At 46.6% G+C, this 13,579-nt stretch overlaps 1 protein-coding gene and 1 long non-coding RNA gene across 3 annotated transcripts in view; one reads left to right on the top strand and one right to left on the bottom strand.

Annotated features, from left to right (window-relative positions):
- On the bottom strand, positions 1-7,931 carry LOC308458474. The gene is made up of 2 exons (XR_013977455.1): positions 7,451-7,931; positions 1-1,311 (listed from the first exon to the last, which is right to left on the bottom strand). It is a non-coding gene; the product is annotated as an uncharacterized lncRNA (long non-coding RNA).
- SP3 (Sp3 transcription factor) overlaps positions 7,005-13,579 on the top strand; it is a gene marked incomplete at its 5' end in the record, with an annotated part of 25,546 nt that continues 18,971 nt past the window's right edge. Inside the window, 3 exons of one of the 2 annotated variants that reach the window (XM_081023923.1) lie at positions 7,005-7,442; positions 7,953-8,131; positions 8,364-8,468. In XM_081023923.1, coding sequence (XP_080880049.1) covers positions 7,436-7,442; positions 7,953-8,131; positions 8,364-8,468 — 291 coding nt within the window. Of the gene's footprint in view, positions 7,443-7,942; positions 8,132-8,363; positions 8,469-13,579 lie in introns of those variants that run through there. The other variant, XM_081023922.1, reaches the window with a different exon arrangement.

Here is a 13,579-nt window from a genome sequence, read left to right on the forward strand (position 1 = left end):
TAAGTATAAAAATATAATTTTATTGAGTAGAATGTATCATCAGTAGTATCAATACAAAGTGGTAAGGATCTCCAACATGTGCATTGAAACAGCTTTCAGCTTGTACTTGTTTTGAGCAAAAGGAAAAGGAGTTTTTGAAGGTTGTTTTAGTACCTTAAATGGGTGGAGAGTATATTGGGCCAAGATGACTCACCCCAAAACTTGAGGGAAATTTTGCTAGGTGAAAAATATGTTTTCCTTTGCTATTTCTGATCTCTCAATATAGGGGTATCTGAGTCAACTCATCCGTTTCTGTCAAGATAATAACATTCTTACCAGACCTCTAAAATAGTGTTTTAAACTTGAGCCTGAAATGATATTTGCTTCCCAGTAATGATGGAAAACACCAGTGATGTCCATGTTATAATCTGTTTGGATCATCACAGTCATTTCAAAAGCCTTTAACAGCAGTATTTCTGAGCTATGTTATATGTTTGCATAGGCCCTTGGGTTCTTTTGAATTATTTTGTGCTTCAATGTGTGTTTGTCACATCAACCCAGCTTCAGTAAATGGAATAGCATGCAAACACATGGCAACCCTGTTGAATAACTGTTTATCACTGTCCACTTGTTGCTTGTTTGGAAACACCTCCCTTATTGTGGATAATTTTGTTCCATGAATAAAGCCTGTAAGAAACCTGAGAGTATTTTAGAAAGCCCTCTAATATTATTGGGTCTTTCAACCAAATGCACCATAATGAATATGCTTGAAAAACATTTGTGGAACCTCTGGAATTGCTGTCATCTGGAGTTAATCACTTGGTGATATATAGACAATACTGCCATGACTTGGGGTTCCTTGCACCTTAAATACACATACATTTTTATTATGAAGGGCATCACATCTGGTTCTTGATACAGAGTCAGTGGTGATGGACTACGACAATTTTGTTGCATCGCTCAGCACACGGCACTACTATTTTGTCTTCTTTTTTGTTCCTACGTACAGCTTGCCGCAGCTTCCTTCTAGATGCAAAGGTAGCCTTGCGTATTTTGTGAAAATACATTACCTCCCGGACTACTATCCCAATCGACGTTCTCATACAAATTCCGTATTTATACAGTGCGCTCCAGTGCTTGACTCTTCATTCATTTTATTCCACAAGTCTATGTGAAAGGCACTTCTGGTATCTTTATACTCTTCATCAATATACACAGGCCATGCATCAAGTCTTCCCGTCTCCTCTTTCTGGCTGAGCCCCTGGAACTACTTTCAGTACAGGGGTTGGCATTGTTTGGCTGCTGGGAGATCTGCGTACATTACACATGCCGCTGTAAAAAAAAGTAAAAAAGTAAAAAATTACAAATGTTTCAAATAAAATATATTCACAATAACCCATAAAAGCTTTTTTTAAAAATATGTTGGGGGATCTAACAGTGCCAACTTATGTTTAATGTCAAACAATATGGGTTCCTTTATCACAATTACTTCTACTTAAGGTATCAAAAACACCTTACTGGGCCTTTGATAAGGGAAAATGTGGTAATGTCTGCTATCTTACATTTTCCACCTAGCTAATTTTCCTTATTATTTTTTTCGGGGCAAAGGGAGTTTCAGCATGGCTGATGAATTTTCCACTCTAAGGACTACCGTATTTTTCGCCCTATAAGACACACTTTTTCCCCTCCAAAAATGAAGGGGAAATGTGTGTGTGTCCTATGGGGCGAATGCAGGCTTTCACTGAAGCCTGGAGAGTGAGAGGGATCAGTGCGCACCGACCCCTCTCGCTCTCCAGGCTTCAGGAGAGCCCCAGCGCCAGCCCCACAAGGTCGGGGGACAGAGGGAGGCGGAACGCCGCCATCCCGCTGTCTCCCGAAGTGGTTTGGAGGCTGACGGCGGGGAGACCCCGCCGCCAGCCCCGCAAGCTCCGGGGACAGCTGGGAGACGCAGCGCGTCTTCCTGCTGTCCCCGGACCTGATCTAAAGGCGGGCGGCGGGGAGAAGAGCGCTTCTCCCCGCTGCTTGCCCCGCAAGCTCCGGGGACAGCTGGGAGACGCAGCGCGTCTTCCCGCTGTCCCCGGACCTGGTCTGAAGGCGGACTGCGGGGAGAAGAGCGCTTCTCCCTGCTGCTGGCCCCACAAGCGCCTGGGGGGGAAATAAATTTTTTTCCCCTTTATTTCCCCCCCCCAAAAACGTGATGCGTCCTATGGGCCAGTGCGTCCTATGGGGCAAAAAATACGGTATTTTTCAGACCTTTGTCCCATTTAACTGGTGGCATGGCTTTACTATTCAGCTTTCATTGTCACATAACATACTACCAAACCATTCCTATCTTTAAAAAATCAAATTCTTTTGTTATTCTGCCACAATTGACATAAACATACAATCTTTATATAGATTTACAAATACTACCAAAGCAGTTATTTTTATTTCATTTATTAAATCTGTATACCCGCCTTCATCTCAGGACGGTTCACAACATAAAAATACGAAATACATAAGAAAAGCAAGAACATTAAAGACACAAACCAATGAACGCCCCTCCCCTCCCCAAACACATTTAGAAGGGCATTGGGTATTAATCAGCCAGGCTGAAGAGGAATGTTATAGCCTGGCACCTAAATGTGTATAATAAAGGCACTAGCAAAATTTCCCTGGGGAGAACCTTCTATAAATGGGGAGCCACCAACTTGGATGGCTTTAAAAGAGGATTAGACAAATTCATGGAGGATAAAGCTCATCATTGGCTAGTAGTCACAATAGCTGTGTTCCACTTCTGAATACTCATTGCCTGTAGTCACAAGTGGGCAGAGTGCTGCTGTGTTCATGCCCTGCTTGCATGCTTTCCACATGCATCTGGTTTGCCACTGTGAAAACAGGATGCTGGACTAAGTGAGCCACGGGCCTGATGTAGCAGGCTCTTTTCATGTAAACCACAACGAAACTTTACTATAGGGATGGCTGTAAAAATACATATGAAACAGATACCATGAATTGCCAGTGACATCTATCACTGTACTGAAAGCTGCTCTCAAAGCTCAAGTGTTTTAATGGCTCCATATTATTCTATACCACAGCACAGGCTAGGCCTAGGGTTCAGTTGGTTAAATAAAAATTGAACTCCGCTTTCATGTCATTGTTGGACCTTTTCTCTGATCTGGAGTTTAATTTGTTCTTTGGTGTTTGTTTGATATCTGCAAATGACTGTGGTTCTCAACATTATACATGTATAGAGTGTGTATCACTATAAGCAACCTTTGAAAACTGTTGCTCCTGTGTTGAAAGAGTATGCATGCACCAGACATGCAGAGTCTCAACCCCATTTGAAAAGCCCTACTCATCAAATCCTGAAAATGTATTCAAAACACAAGTTTGACAGCTTTATCTATGTGGTGTGTAACACAATACCATTGCACAGTAGCGTAGACAGATTTGCAGTCAGACAGGCACTATACTAAAAACTTTAACAGGATAGATGAAAGGCAATAAAAAAAAATTAAAGCCATTTTCCATTTAATCAGATATTTTGAGCATGTGTGTGTATATATATTTGAATATGTCTCTTTGTATGTATTATGTTTTCTGGAGGACACATAATATAATGTAATAATATATAATATAATAATATAATATTTCTTAAGGAAATCAGCCCTGAGTGCTCACTGGAAAGACAGATCCTGAAGCTGAGGCTCCAATATTTTGGCCACCTCATGAGAAGAGAAGACTCCCTGGAAAAGACCCTGATGTTGGGAAAGATTGAGGGCACAAGAAGGGGATGACAGAGGACGAGATGGTTGGACAGTGTTCTCGAAGCTACTAACATGAGTTTGACCAAACTGTGGGAGGCAGTGGAAGACAGAAGTGCCTGGCGTGCTCTGGTCCATGGGGTCACGAAGAGTTGGACATGACTAAACAACACCACACACACAGAGAGAGAGAGAGAGTTACATACTGCTCTGGATATGTAACTTTTGGGTTGCGAACGTGGCAAACCTGGAAGTGTATACTTCTGGGTTTCACCGCGCGCGCATGCGCAGAAGCGCTCATAATGCTGTGTGTGTGCGCAGAAGCGGCGCCTCCAGTTACAGACTTTTCAGGTTAAGTACGGACCCCCGGAACAAATTTAATTCGTATCCAGAGGGTCCACTGTATATATATATATATATTGTGTCCCCTAGAAAACATAATACAAAGAGACACATTCAAATCTACTCTCACTCTTCATTAAAACTGAATCCATGACCTTTTATCTATCTAAAAGAACAAACTGGGGCAAACATGACACTGTTTGCTTACAGTTATTTATATATTCCAGGGACAATATTTTTCTTGGCAGTTTCAAAGATTGTAAAAACATCCATTAACCGTTACTGTTTGTGAACATGCTATCTGAAGGACCATCTTCTCCCACACAACCTTTCCCACATATTAAGAACTATCAATGGAAGCCCTCTTCCGTCTCCTGAAAATACATCTGGTTGGGATAAGAGAAAAGGCCTTTCTCGCTACTGCGGCCTGAACTGATCCCTCCCAAGGCCGGCCTTGCTTCTTCCCTAATGGCAGTTTGCCATATTACCAAGACAACCCTTTTAAGGAAAGATTTTCAGTGTTTTGAATTGGTTGCAAGCTTTTGATTTCTGTATTCCCTCTGCTGAGAGTAGTTACTACATCTAACCTCTGAAGCTGTGTGTGCCCACAGTTCCCTTTCACTGATGAACTGGGGTTCAGTGAACAGTGCCCAACAGCTACTTTCACATTAGCTGCCCCAAATGTCTCATAAATCAGTATTAATTTTCATGATTACATTATTATTCATTTACATGGTTTGCTGTTGGCTTGAGGCAGAAAGTGTCTAGGCCACAGAGCACTGCAGCCAATGAGTCGCTAGGAGCACTAAGGGGGGGGGGCGGAGTCTGAGCTGATAGGCAAGGTGGAGGTAGTTGTGGTGATGGTGCTGTCAAGCCAGATCTCCCTCTTCTGCTGCAAGTCTCCTTTCAGCTTTCTTGCGCCCACAACCAAAATAAGGGGGAAACTCGCTTGTGCTTTAAAATGAAAATATGCAATATTTTAAATATGGATGAATTCATGACTATTCCCTTGCCTTAACTGAAAGTAATCCAAAACTGAAACAGAAAAATTATTTTGCTTTGATCAGTTTTATAGCTGCACACCATCTGATAACATGAACACCATCCATTCTTGGCCAGCCACAAATAGACATAGAAAAGGAGGAAGTCTCATGTATATTGGTCTATTGTACCTACATAATGACCAAATCCTGGCAATTTCTACGTCTGATGAACAGACTGTATTTCATAACATATAGAATTCAACTTATTCCCATCATGTGCTGTGTCAGTTATTATGCTCACTAAATGCTTTTCACTAAGATGTCAAAAAGTCCTGAACTAACCACAGATTGTATGTTGAAGTCCCCCACCCCAAAGTAAAATAGCTGCTGGAATCCTGTGAGTACACTTACTAGAAAGTAAGCACCACTTAACAGTATCAGTTAATTCTTAGCAAACATGGACAGTATCAGAACGCATGTCTTCAAGAGTTCAACACTGCCTTCAAGCCAACCTCAAACTCAACAAGGGATCTACGCAAAAATATATAAAACAATCCCTATGCTATTTATAGTTGAAGTGCATTTTGGTGTGACACATATCAATAACAAAAATCCAAAACACATCTAAAAAAACCATCCATGTAATTTTGACAAATTTATACAGATCCTAATTCAAGAAATGCTTGAGGATTAGCGCCCGATCCATTAGAATTAAATCAATGGATATTTCGCCATTGATCTCAGTGGGAGATGGAATTGCTTTCTTCAGGAACAATTCAGAACCATTATAATCACAGTTGCAGGTAGGTAGCTGTGTTGGTCTGCCGTAGTCAAAATAAAAACAAAGGTATCTAAAGAAGTGTGCATGCACACAAAAGCTCATACCAATAACTAACTTAGTTGGTCTCTAAGGTGCTACTGGAAGGAATTTCACTATAATCACGGCAGTTTTGCCACTGAGAAATGTGGATTTACTGCTTTTGTGCTTTAAGCAGTATTTTTTTTATGTTGCTCTATGAACTCACAGTAAGCAATATAAAATCTGATTATTTAAAACCATGGAGAGAGAAATTAGAGATGCTCAACTGTTTATAATTTTAAAACTCAAGTGTTTTACTAAGCTCATCATTCGCCAAGACGAAGCCCCATTCATATTCAAAACCAGAGACTAAATACTGGAAATCAATGTCCTTTTAGCTCGTGGGAACTAAGGCCTGAAATATTTTTTAAAAAGAAACGCACGCTTCTGGAAAAAAGTTAACAGATGACATTAACACGTAGGCACAAGGCCCGGGTCTGGCACTTCAGGGCCTTCAAAACATTCGCAAGCGAGGCCTGATTGGCCCGCAGCGCGCCGACATTTTAACTGGAGAATTTTTTTTATTTTTTTTTTGGGAGGGGGTGGTTTTGTTTTCGGTCCATAAGCGCAGCCTCCAACTTTCCCTCCTCCTCCCTAGAGCCGCTGTCACAAAACGCTGAGTGGCAGCCGGAACGAGGGAGAATTCAAACCCTGCCGAGTGTCCCACGGAAATCGAGCAGGGCCCGAGGAGAGAACCGTTCTGAGGGGAGCAGGCCTCAAGCGCTTTATAAAGCGAAGCTCTCTCATGAGGGAAAAGGCCAACAGCCCTGACGCGGCTGCCTCGGCGCCTCTCTTCCTTCCAATTGCCGGTTTAGGCGGCCGCCGCGGCCTGGCTCTCCCCCCCCCCCCCCACCTCAGCCCGAGCCCACCCGAGCAAGGCCTCGCTCATTGTCTCTCACACAAACCCTGGCAAACAGGAAGCCACCTCGGCAAGGGAGGGGGGAGGAGGGGAGCGGGGGCCGCTCCCGCAAGCGGGCTGAGCGACAGGAGGCGAGGGCCAGTGAGAGCGCGGGCCGCGCGGCGCCGCAGCCAATGAGCTGCCTGGAACGCCGCGAGAGCAAAGTGGAGGGGGGGAGGCGGGAGTTCCGGGCCAGCTCTCAGGGCGGGCGGGCGCGCGCGCGCAAGGCGGCGGTAGTAGTGGTGGTGCTGGCGGTGTCGGCCGGGCCCCCTCTTCCCTTTTGCTCCAAGCTCCACCTTTCGGCTTCCTCGCACCGTCAATCAAAACAAGTGGGGGGGGGGGACCCCGGAGTGGGAGCCAGGCCGCCGCCGCCTCCTCCTCCTCCACCACCACCAGCAGAACCACCTCCGCCGCCGCCGCCGCTTCAACCCCGCGCGCACAATAAGCATGTCCCCGGCGGTGGCGACAGCAGCAGCAGCAGCGGCGGCGGCTGCCTAGCCGTAGCAGCGGCAGCGGCCGCCAGCGGGGCCTGCGCGCCAGAGACCAGCGGGGTTCAAGCCAGCGCTTTTCCTTCCTTCCTTCCTCCCTTCCCTCCTCGCCTGCCAAGTCGCTCGCTCGTCCTCCCGCCATGACCGGTACGTACGGGGCCTTGTTGTTGGGGAACCGCCGCCGCCGCCTCGGTTGCTGCTCGTCCTCCGCCGCCGCCGCGCGTGTCTGCCTGCGAGTGTGGCTGGAGCGGCACTGGCTGAGCAGGAGGAGCAGAGCCAGGGGGAGGAGGGAGAAAAGAGGGGCAGGGGCAGCAGGGACGGCGGCAGCGGCGCGGAGGGAGGGAGGGAGGAGGAGGAGGAGGAGGAGGAGGAGGGAACAGAGGGAGGGGAGCGGAGGGAAAGCAGGGCGGGCTCGCCTTGCGCGGGAGGGAGCGAGCCAGCGAGCGAGCAAGCGCCGGGGTGATGGGGAAGGGAGGGGGCGAGCGCGCCCGCCAGTGACTCTCCTCCCCTCCCCCCTCCGACCGATCCTTTCCGCCTCCCCCCCCACCGCCCAACTTCTCCTTCCAACACCCCCCGCACCACCAAACAACCCGGCCTATATTTTTTTCCTAACCCCCCCCTTCTCCAACTACTCCCCCCCCCCCGTTATGCGCGCAGCTCCGGAGAAGCCCGTGAAACAAGAGGAAATGGCTGCCTTGGACGTGGACAGCAGCGGCGGCGGCGGCGGCGGCGGCAGCAACAGCGGCGGCGGCCCCCACGGCGAATATCTGCAGCACGGGAACGGCGGCTCTGCAGCGGCTTCGGCCGACGCCTCGGACGAGTCGGGCACCCCGCAGGTGAGAGGCGGGAGGGCGGGTGAAGCAGCAGGCTTCGGGCCCGGAGCCCTTCTTTCCCCCTCCTCCCCACCCCCCGGCGGTGACACGTCGCGAGCGCGGGGTTTCGGTGGCTGCGGCGGCGCCGCTGCTGCTGCTGCGCGGGCGGAGGGAAGGGGACCGACGGAGACGCGCCCCGCGCTAACCCACCTCTCCCGCCGCCTGTCTCCCGCTCCCCCCCCTCACCCCACCCCAGGACACCCAGCCGTCGCCGCTGGCGCTCTTGGCGGCTACCTGCAGCAAGATCGGGCCGCCGTCGCCGGAGGACGACGACGACGACGCTTCTCCGCCTGCCGGAGCGGTAAGTGCCCGCCCCGCCGCGCTCGCACGGCCTGCCGGAGAAGGGGGGGGGGAGAGAGAGGCAGAGACGCCGCAGACCGACCGCCCGCCCGGGGGGAGGGACGCGGAGAGACACCGCAGAGCACTGCCCGCCCGCCCGGGGGAGGGACGATCGCAAGGCCGACCTGCCGGGGAGAGGGGGTCCCCGAGCTCCCCTGCCTCTCCGGGAGGAGCCGGGCGGGCGGGCGGGCGGGCTCCCTGGGGTGGGTGGGGGGAGAGAGGAGGAGGAGGAGGAGGCGGCACCGGGACATCCCCTCGAGCCTCTGAATGCCGCGGCGCCTCTCGTTGCATCTTCAAACGGGGCTTGACGGGGCGGCGGCGCAGGTTTGGGGAGGTGGGGGGGGGGAAGGCAGGCAGAGAGGCGGGAAGCTTTGGTTTCTCCCGCTCACCCCTCCTCCTCCCCACCCCAAGGCAAAGGGAGGTCTATCTGGGCTTTCCACCCCCACCCCACCTTTCAAAAAAGTGAACCATCATCCACCCCACCCCCCTTCCTGCTCCTGAATGTCAGCTGTCACCCCGGAACCCCGCAGCAGCACAAAATGTAGGCTGGGTTGAAGGAGAGGAGGAAGCGAGAAGACACTTTAAGGGCAAAATGGCTGGTTGGAGGGAAGGGGGGGAAAGGAGAAAAGAAAAGGCAGCCTGTACTCCCTAGCGGAAGCGAGCTATTTTGAACGCTGTTTCTGGGCGCAGTTAACAGTACACTGCAGATCAGTGGTTTTTGTGTGTGTGTGTGTGTGTGTGTGTGTGTGTGAAAAAGGAAAGTTTTGACACTCAAACCACCACCACCACTTTGCTTTCTTTCCTTGTGTGTTATCTGCCAGGTAAATACCCTGACTAGTTTTTAGAGGTGCCTGCTAGGAATAGGATGTGACGGAAAACAACATGTCAGTGCTTTGCTGTTAAAAAGGAGCAGGTTTGAAGTGTGTGTGTGGGGGGGGGTTAATTGAAATGCAAGTTTTAAGCGGTGGGATGATTTGGCATTTTACGTTAACCTTTCAGATTTGATTCCATGGGTTTGCCAGAAATGGATACTCTCTTTAATTTTCGAGCGCGTCTGTACGTGGGTGATATAGGGAATTGTATGTTCGATGCCGAATGAAAATCTTCATCTTTTCTGTGGCTTCCTGGTTGTTCTCTAGATAGTGTTTATGGTGTGAATAGGAAATGAGTATTGCGGCGGAGGGGAATAGAGTGATTAGGTAGCTGTATGTGGATAGCATGGGAGAACCTTCATTAGCTTCAGTGACTGCTTGAATTCAGTCCTTTGCATACAAGTCCCTTTGAATTCAGCGGGACTATTGAGTAAACACTCACAGTCATACACCGTTCCAGTGTCATCTTAGATAACTTGAACCAGGTTATTTGGCATCTGATGGTCCCTTCTTAATTTTAATGTATGCTTCTGTGGCCCCTTTGAGTGCTTATGGGCCCTGTCAATTTCAGTGGCATTTAAAAGCCATGTGAGTGGATTAAGTAATGTAGCCTCACACAGCAGAACGAAAAGTATTTATTATCTTCATTGCACACCAGGAAGCTAAGATGTAGTTGAAGCTAATCACTTGTCCACAGCCTCAGTGAGTTAGTGTCAGAGCCTGGAATAGAGCCAAATTTTAACTTGCTCATCTGTGTCCTTCCAAATGTGTGACGCAAAGGAAAAATAATGCAGCAATGTAGTCTCTGGTTCTCAGAGAGCCTGAAGCAAGGTTTTCACATTCTCCATCCTACAATAAATTTATTAAAACAGGATCTAAATGGCACTCAGGTAACGTTAAAACACTTATTTTGATAATGGTTTAGCCTTATAAATGGGATGAGCTTTTAAAAGGTAATTGGGAATTGGCTACAGGAAATGTGGGCAGGCAAGAAGCAGGCATGTGAGACAGAGACAGAAAAAAAGGAGAGTGAAAAAGAGTACAAATGAAAAAGACCTTTCCACAAAATGTTATGGTTCCCTGCAAATATTTATAGGTTTGGATAAATGGTTTAAATCAGTGGTGGGCGTCCTTTTTATGTTGACAGCCACATTCCCTTGGTGGTAATTGGTTTGGTACCTTTTATTGACTGTATGTCATGGCCAAAGCCAAAAATGGGTAAGGAATACCTCTTTTTACTCAATAGCTTCTCTCTGAATGGTAGTTTGGCACCAATAGGAGCTTTTTTCTTAGCCTAATTTCCATCTGGGGGTAGGCAGGGCCAAAGAGGAGAGGCCTCGGATCCAGACTAGAATTATGGTTCCCACCCCTTTTTCTAACCATTTCTCTCAGTGTGCCTTTCTCCAACTATAGCTAATCCAGGATGTAGCTGATCACACATGGCTTTCTCTTGTGCTTTTCATAATACTAGTAATTCAGAGACCTCTGATGGTATTTCTACATATCAAATATATAAATAATGGCAGTAGATGAAAATAGTTGTAGAAGAGAAGCATTGGCATGAATTTTCCTGAAAGGAAAGAGTAGATACTTCCTTAATGGTATTTAATGGAATGTTCCTTAACGAAATGAATCATTGCAAGTGAAAGTGCTAACTAAATAGCAACAAAACGATCTCATCTTTGTGTCTCATCTCTGGTATCAATGAATTCTCCTGTGAATGGGAAGGGAAATTGCAAACACATTCTTACACACTCAGATAAGAAAGCAAGCCACCTACCACAAATTTCTCATCCACAATGAGATGTCGCTAAAAGTAATTGTCAGCATTTATAATAATTGGAAAAAGGAACTGGGTTCCCCCCAAGCTTTTTAAGATTTAAATTATGCATGTCCAACTTCTTATCAAACTTTCCAATGCAGCGAGGATCAAGTCACAATATTTGCACCCCCAAATTCAGTTTACTTTAGACTTCAGCCTAGTAACTTGCAAAGTTGATTTCTGGATTAGACTACTATAGTCTAGCCATACTTCAGATATTTAACAGGAAGTTAAATTATGAGAATTGTCTTCCGGAATTTAGAATTTTGCCACAGATATAATGCTAATATTTCCTTCCCTGACTTACTGGGCCATTTAATTAGGACTAATTTTGTAGAGTGTGCTTTACAGTAAAGTCTAGTTCAGGTATCACAGCAGTTCGGCCATTGTGAACAGGATTTGAAATGGTGCTCCCTCCTCATGTGATCACTTCTGATTCCTAGTTAACACATCACAATAGTTGAAAACAAGTTATGATTTGATGTGAAAGGGAAATGTGTTGGTGCCTGCTACTCAAAAGTTCCCATGGTATTTCTTTCCCAGTGCTGAATATGCACCACAGACAAAACAAGCCAAGTCTGATCTGTTGCGTCATCTGAAATTTCTTTTATGGTTTGTTTTCCTAGAACCAAGGACAAACCTTGTTTGTTTCTAGTGGTTTAGATGACATGTCAGCCTAAGACTGGCTTATCTCTGGCATGGCATCAGGAATGAGAGAGTATTGCTATTAACTGCACTTTGTTTTAAGTGGTGGTTTAATGTGGCATGCAAACAAGGCCAGTTGCTGTATCTGAATTGGTCAAACAATAGCAAATTGGAAGTTTGTGCTGAATATAGCAAGCCCAAATTATTGCCCCATTCTAAACATTATCTCCACGTATGTCTCTCTGCCAGTTCTGCAAAACAGTACAACCTTTTTGAACTTCCAGGATCTCTACTGATTCCCCTGGAATTGCATCATTACCATCCTTCCATATACTGAACTTTGTGGCCTGCATCTAAATATTTGGCAGCAATTCACATGCATAGTGGGGGTTTCTGCATGCTTAGGGGTTCCCTTGGCTATTCACAACAATACAAGCTTGTAAATAAACCCCCCAAAACATGGTTGGCCATGCTGAGGGTGGTAACTGGGAGAACAGAAGCTATATGAGTCTGGAACAACATATAGCATCTCAGAAATGCGTAGAGATAACGGCTGGGGAGTATGTGCCCTATGTCGTCAATGTTCCTTCTGTGCTACGTGGAGACATAGCATTGAGTAAGGAAGAAATGAGTCTTTCTCCAGAAACCAACTCACCTCCCGTGTTAAGAGGCTGGGGCTGACAGCCATCCTTGTTCCTGAGTAGTACATAACACAGCAAGAGGAGCTTTCAGAAGGTGCATAAATAACAGAACTGATCACCAAACAGCACTGTTAGGTGTTCCTGACTGTAGTTCTACTTTAAAAAAAAAAAATTAATGGTGAACTTAGTGGTCCCATTCCTATCAGATTGGCAGTGAAATGGCAACATCCACAAACAGTGTTCTGGCTTGTGCATATTTGCAGGACTTTCCAGATCTGCTGAACCAAATGATTTTGTACATTTAAAGGAGGGATGGAAACAAAACAGCCAGATAACCAGGGCTAAAATTGTGCTGTGGGTGTCAGCTGAATTGGGGTGGGGGTGATAGGAAGGAGGGGACAGAACTGGCCTGTTTGAGCTACTAACATATAATAGTGTAACAACAACAACAACAACAACAACAAATATATATATATATATATATATATATGTCCAGTAGCACCTTAGAGACCAACTAAGTTTGTTCTCAGTATCTGAAGAATAGTGCATGCACATGAAAGCTTATACTGAGAACAAACTTATTTGGTCTCTAAGGTGCTATTGGACAATTTTTTAATTTTTAAAAAATATATTTCGACTGCGTCAGACCAACAGGCTGCCTACCTGTATCTAGAACAAATTAATAATAATAAATGTATGGGCCGCGCATCTGACTGGGTTACCCAAGCCACTCTTGGCAGCTTTCAACAAATTAAAACACAGTAAGACATCAAACATAAAAAAAAAATTAACTGGAGGAGGCAGTTGGGGACAGGGAACATGTTCCTCATGGCGTGTATTTGCCATGCAGCGTAGTTTCCCGCTCACCTAACCCTGAGCTTCAGCAGTCAGTTCAATAGAAAAATTGCATTGTACTGTGGTGGTAAACTGCAGGGCTAGATGAAAGCTGAAAGGGGATTTCCAAATTCATCATCTCGGCCCCACCTTATTCCTTCTAAGAGAAGACTGGGTGCCCCAGGGCACCAAGTAGGGTACAGAAGAAGGATCCATAAAGAGACAAGGTAAGAGTTTCTACATGCTCTGGGGGGACTTC

This window comes from Podarcis pityusensis (genome assembly GCF_964106645.2).
Source record: "Podarcis pityusensis genome assembly, chromosome: 1".
Classification (NCBI taxonomy): Eukaryota; Metazoa; Chordata; class Lepidosauria; order Squamata; family Lacertidae; genus Podarcis; species Podarcis pityusensis.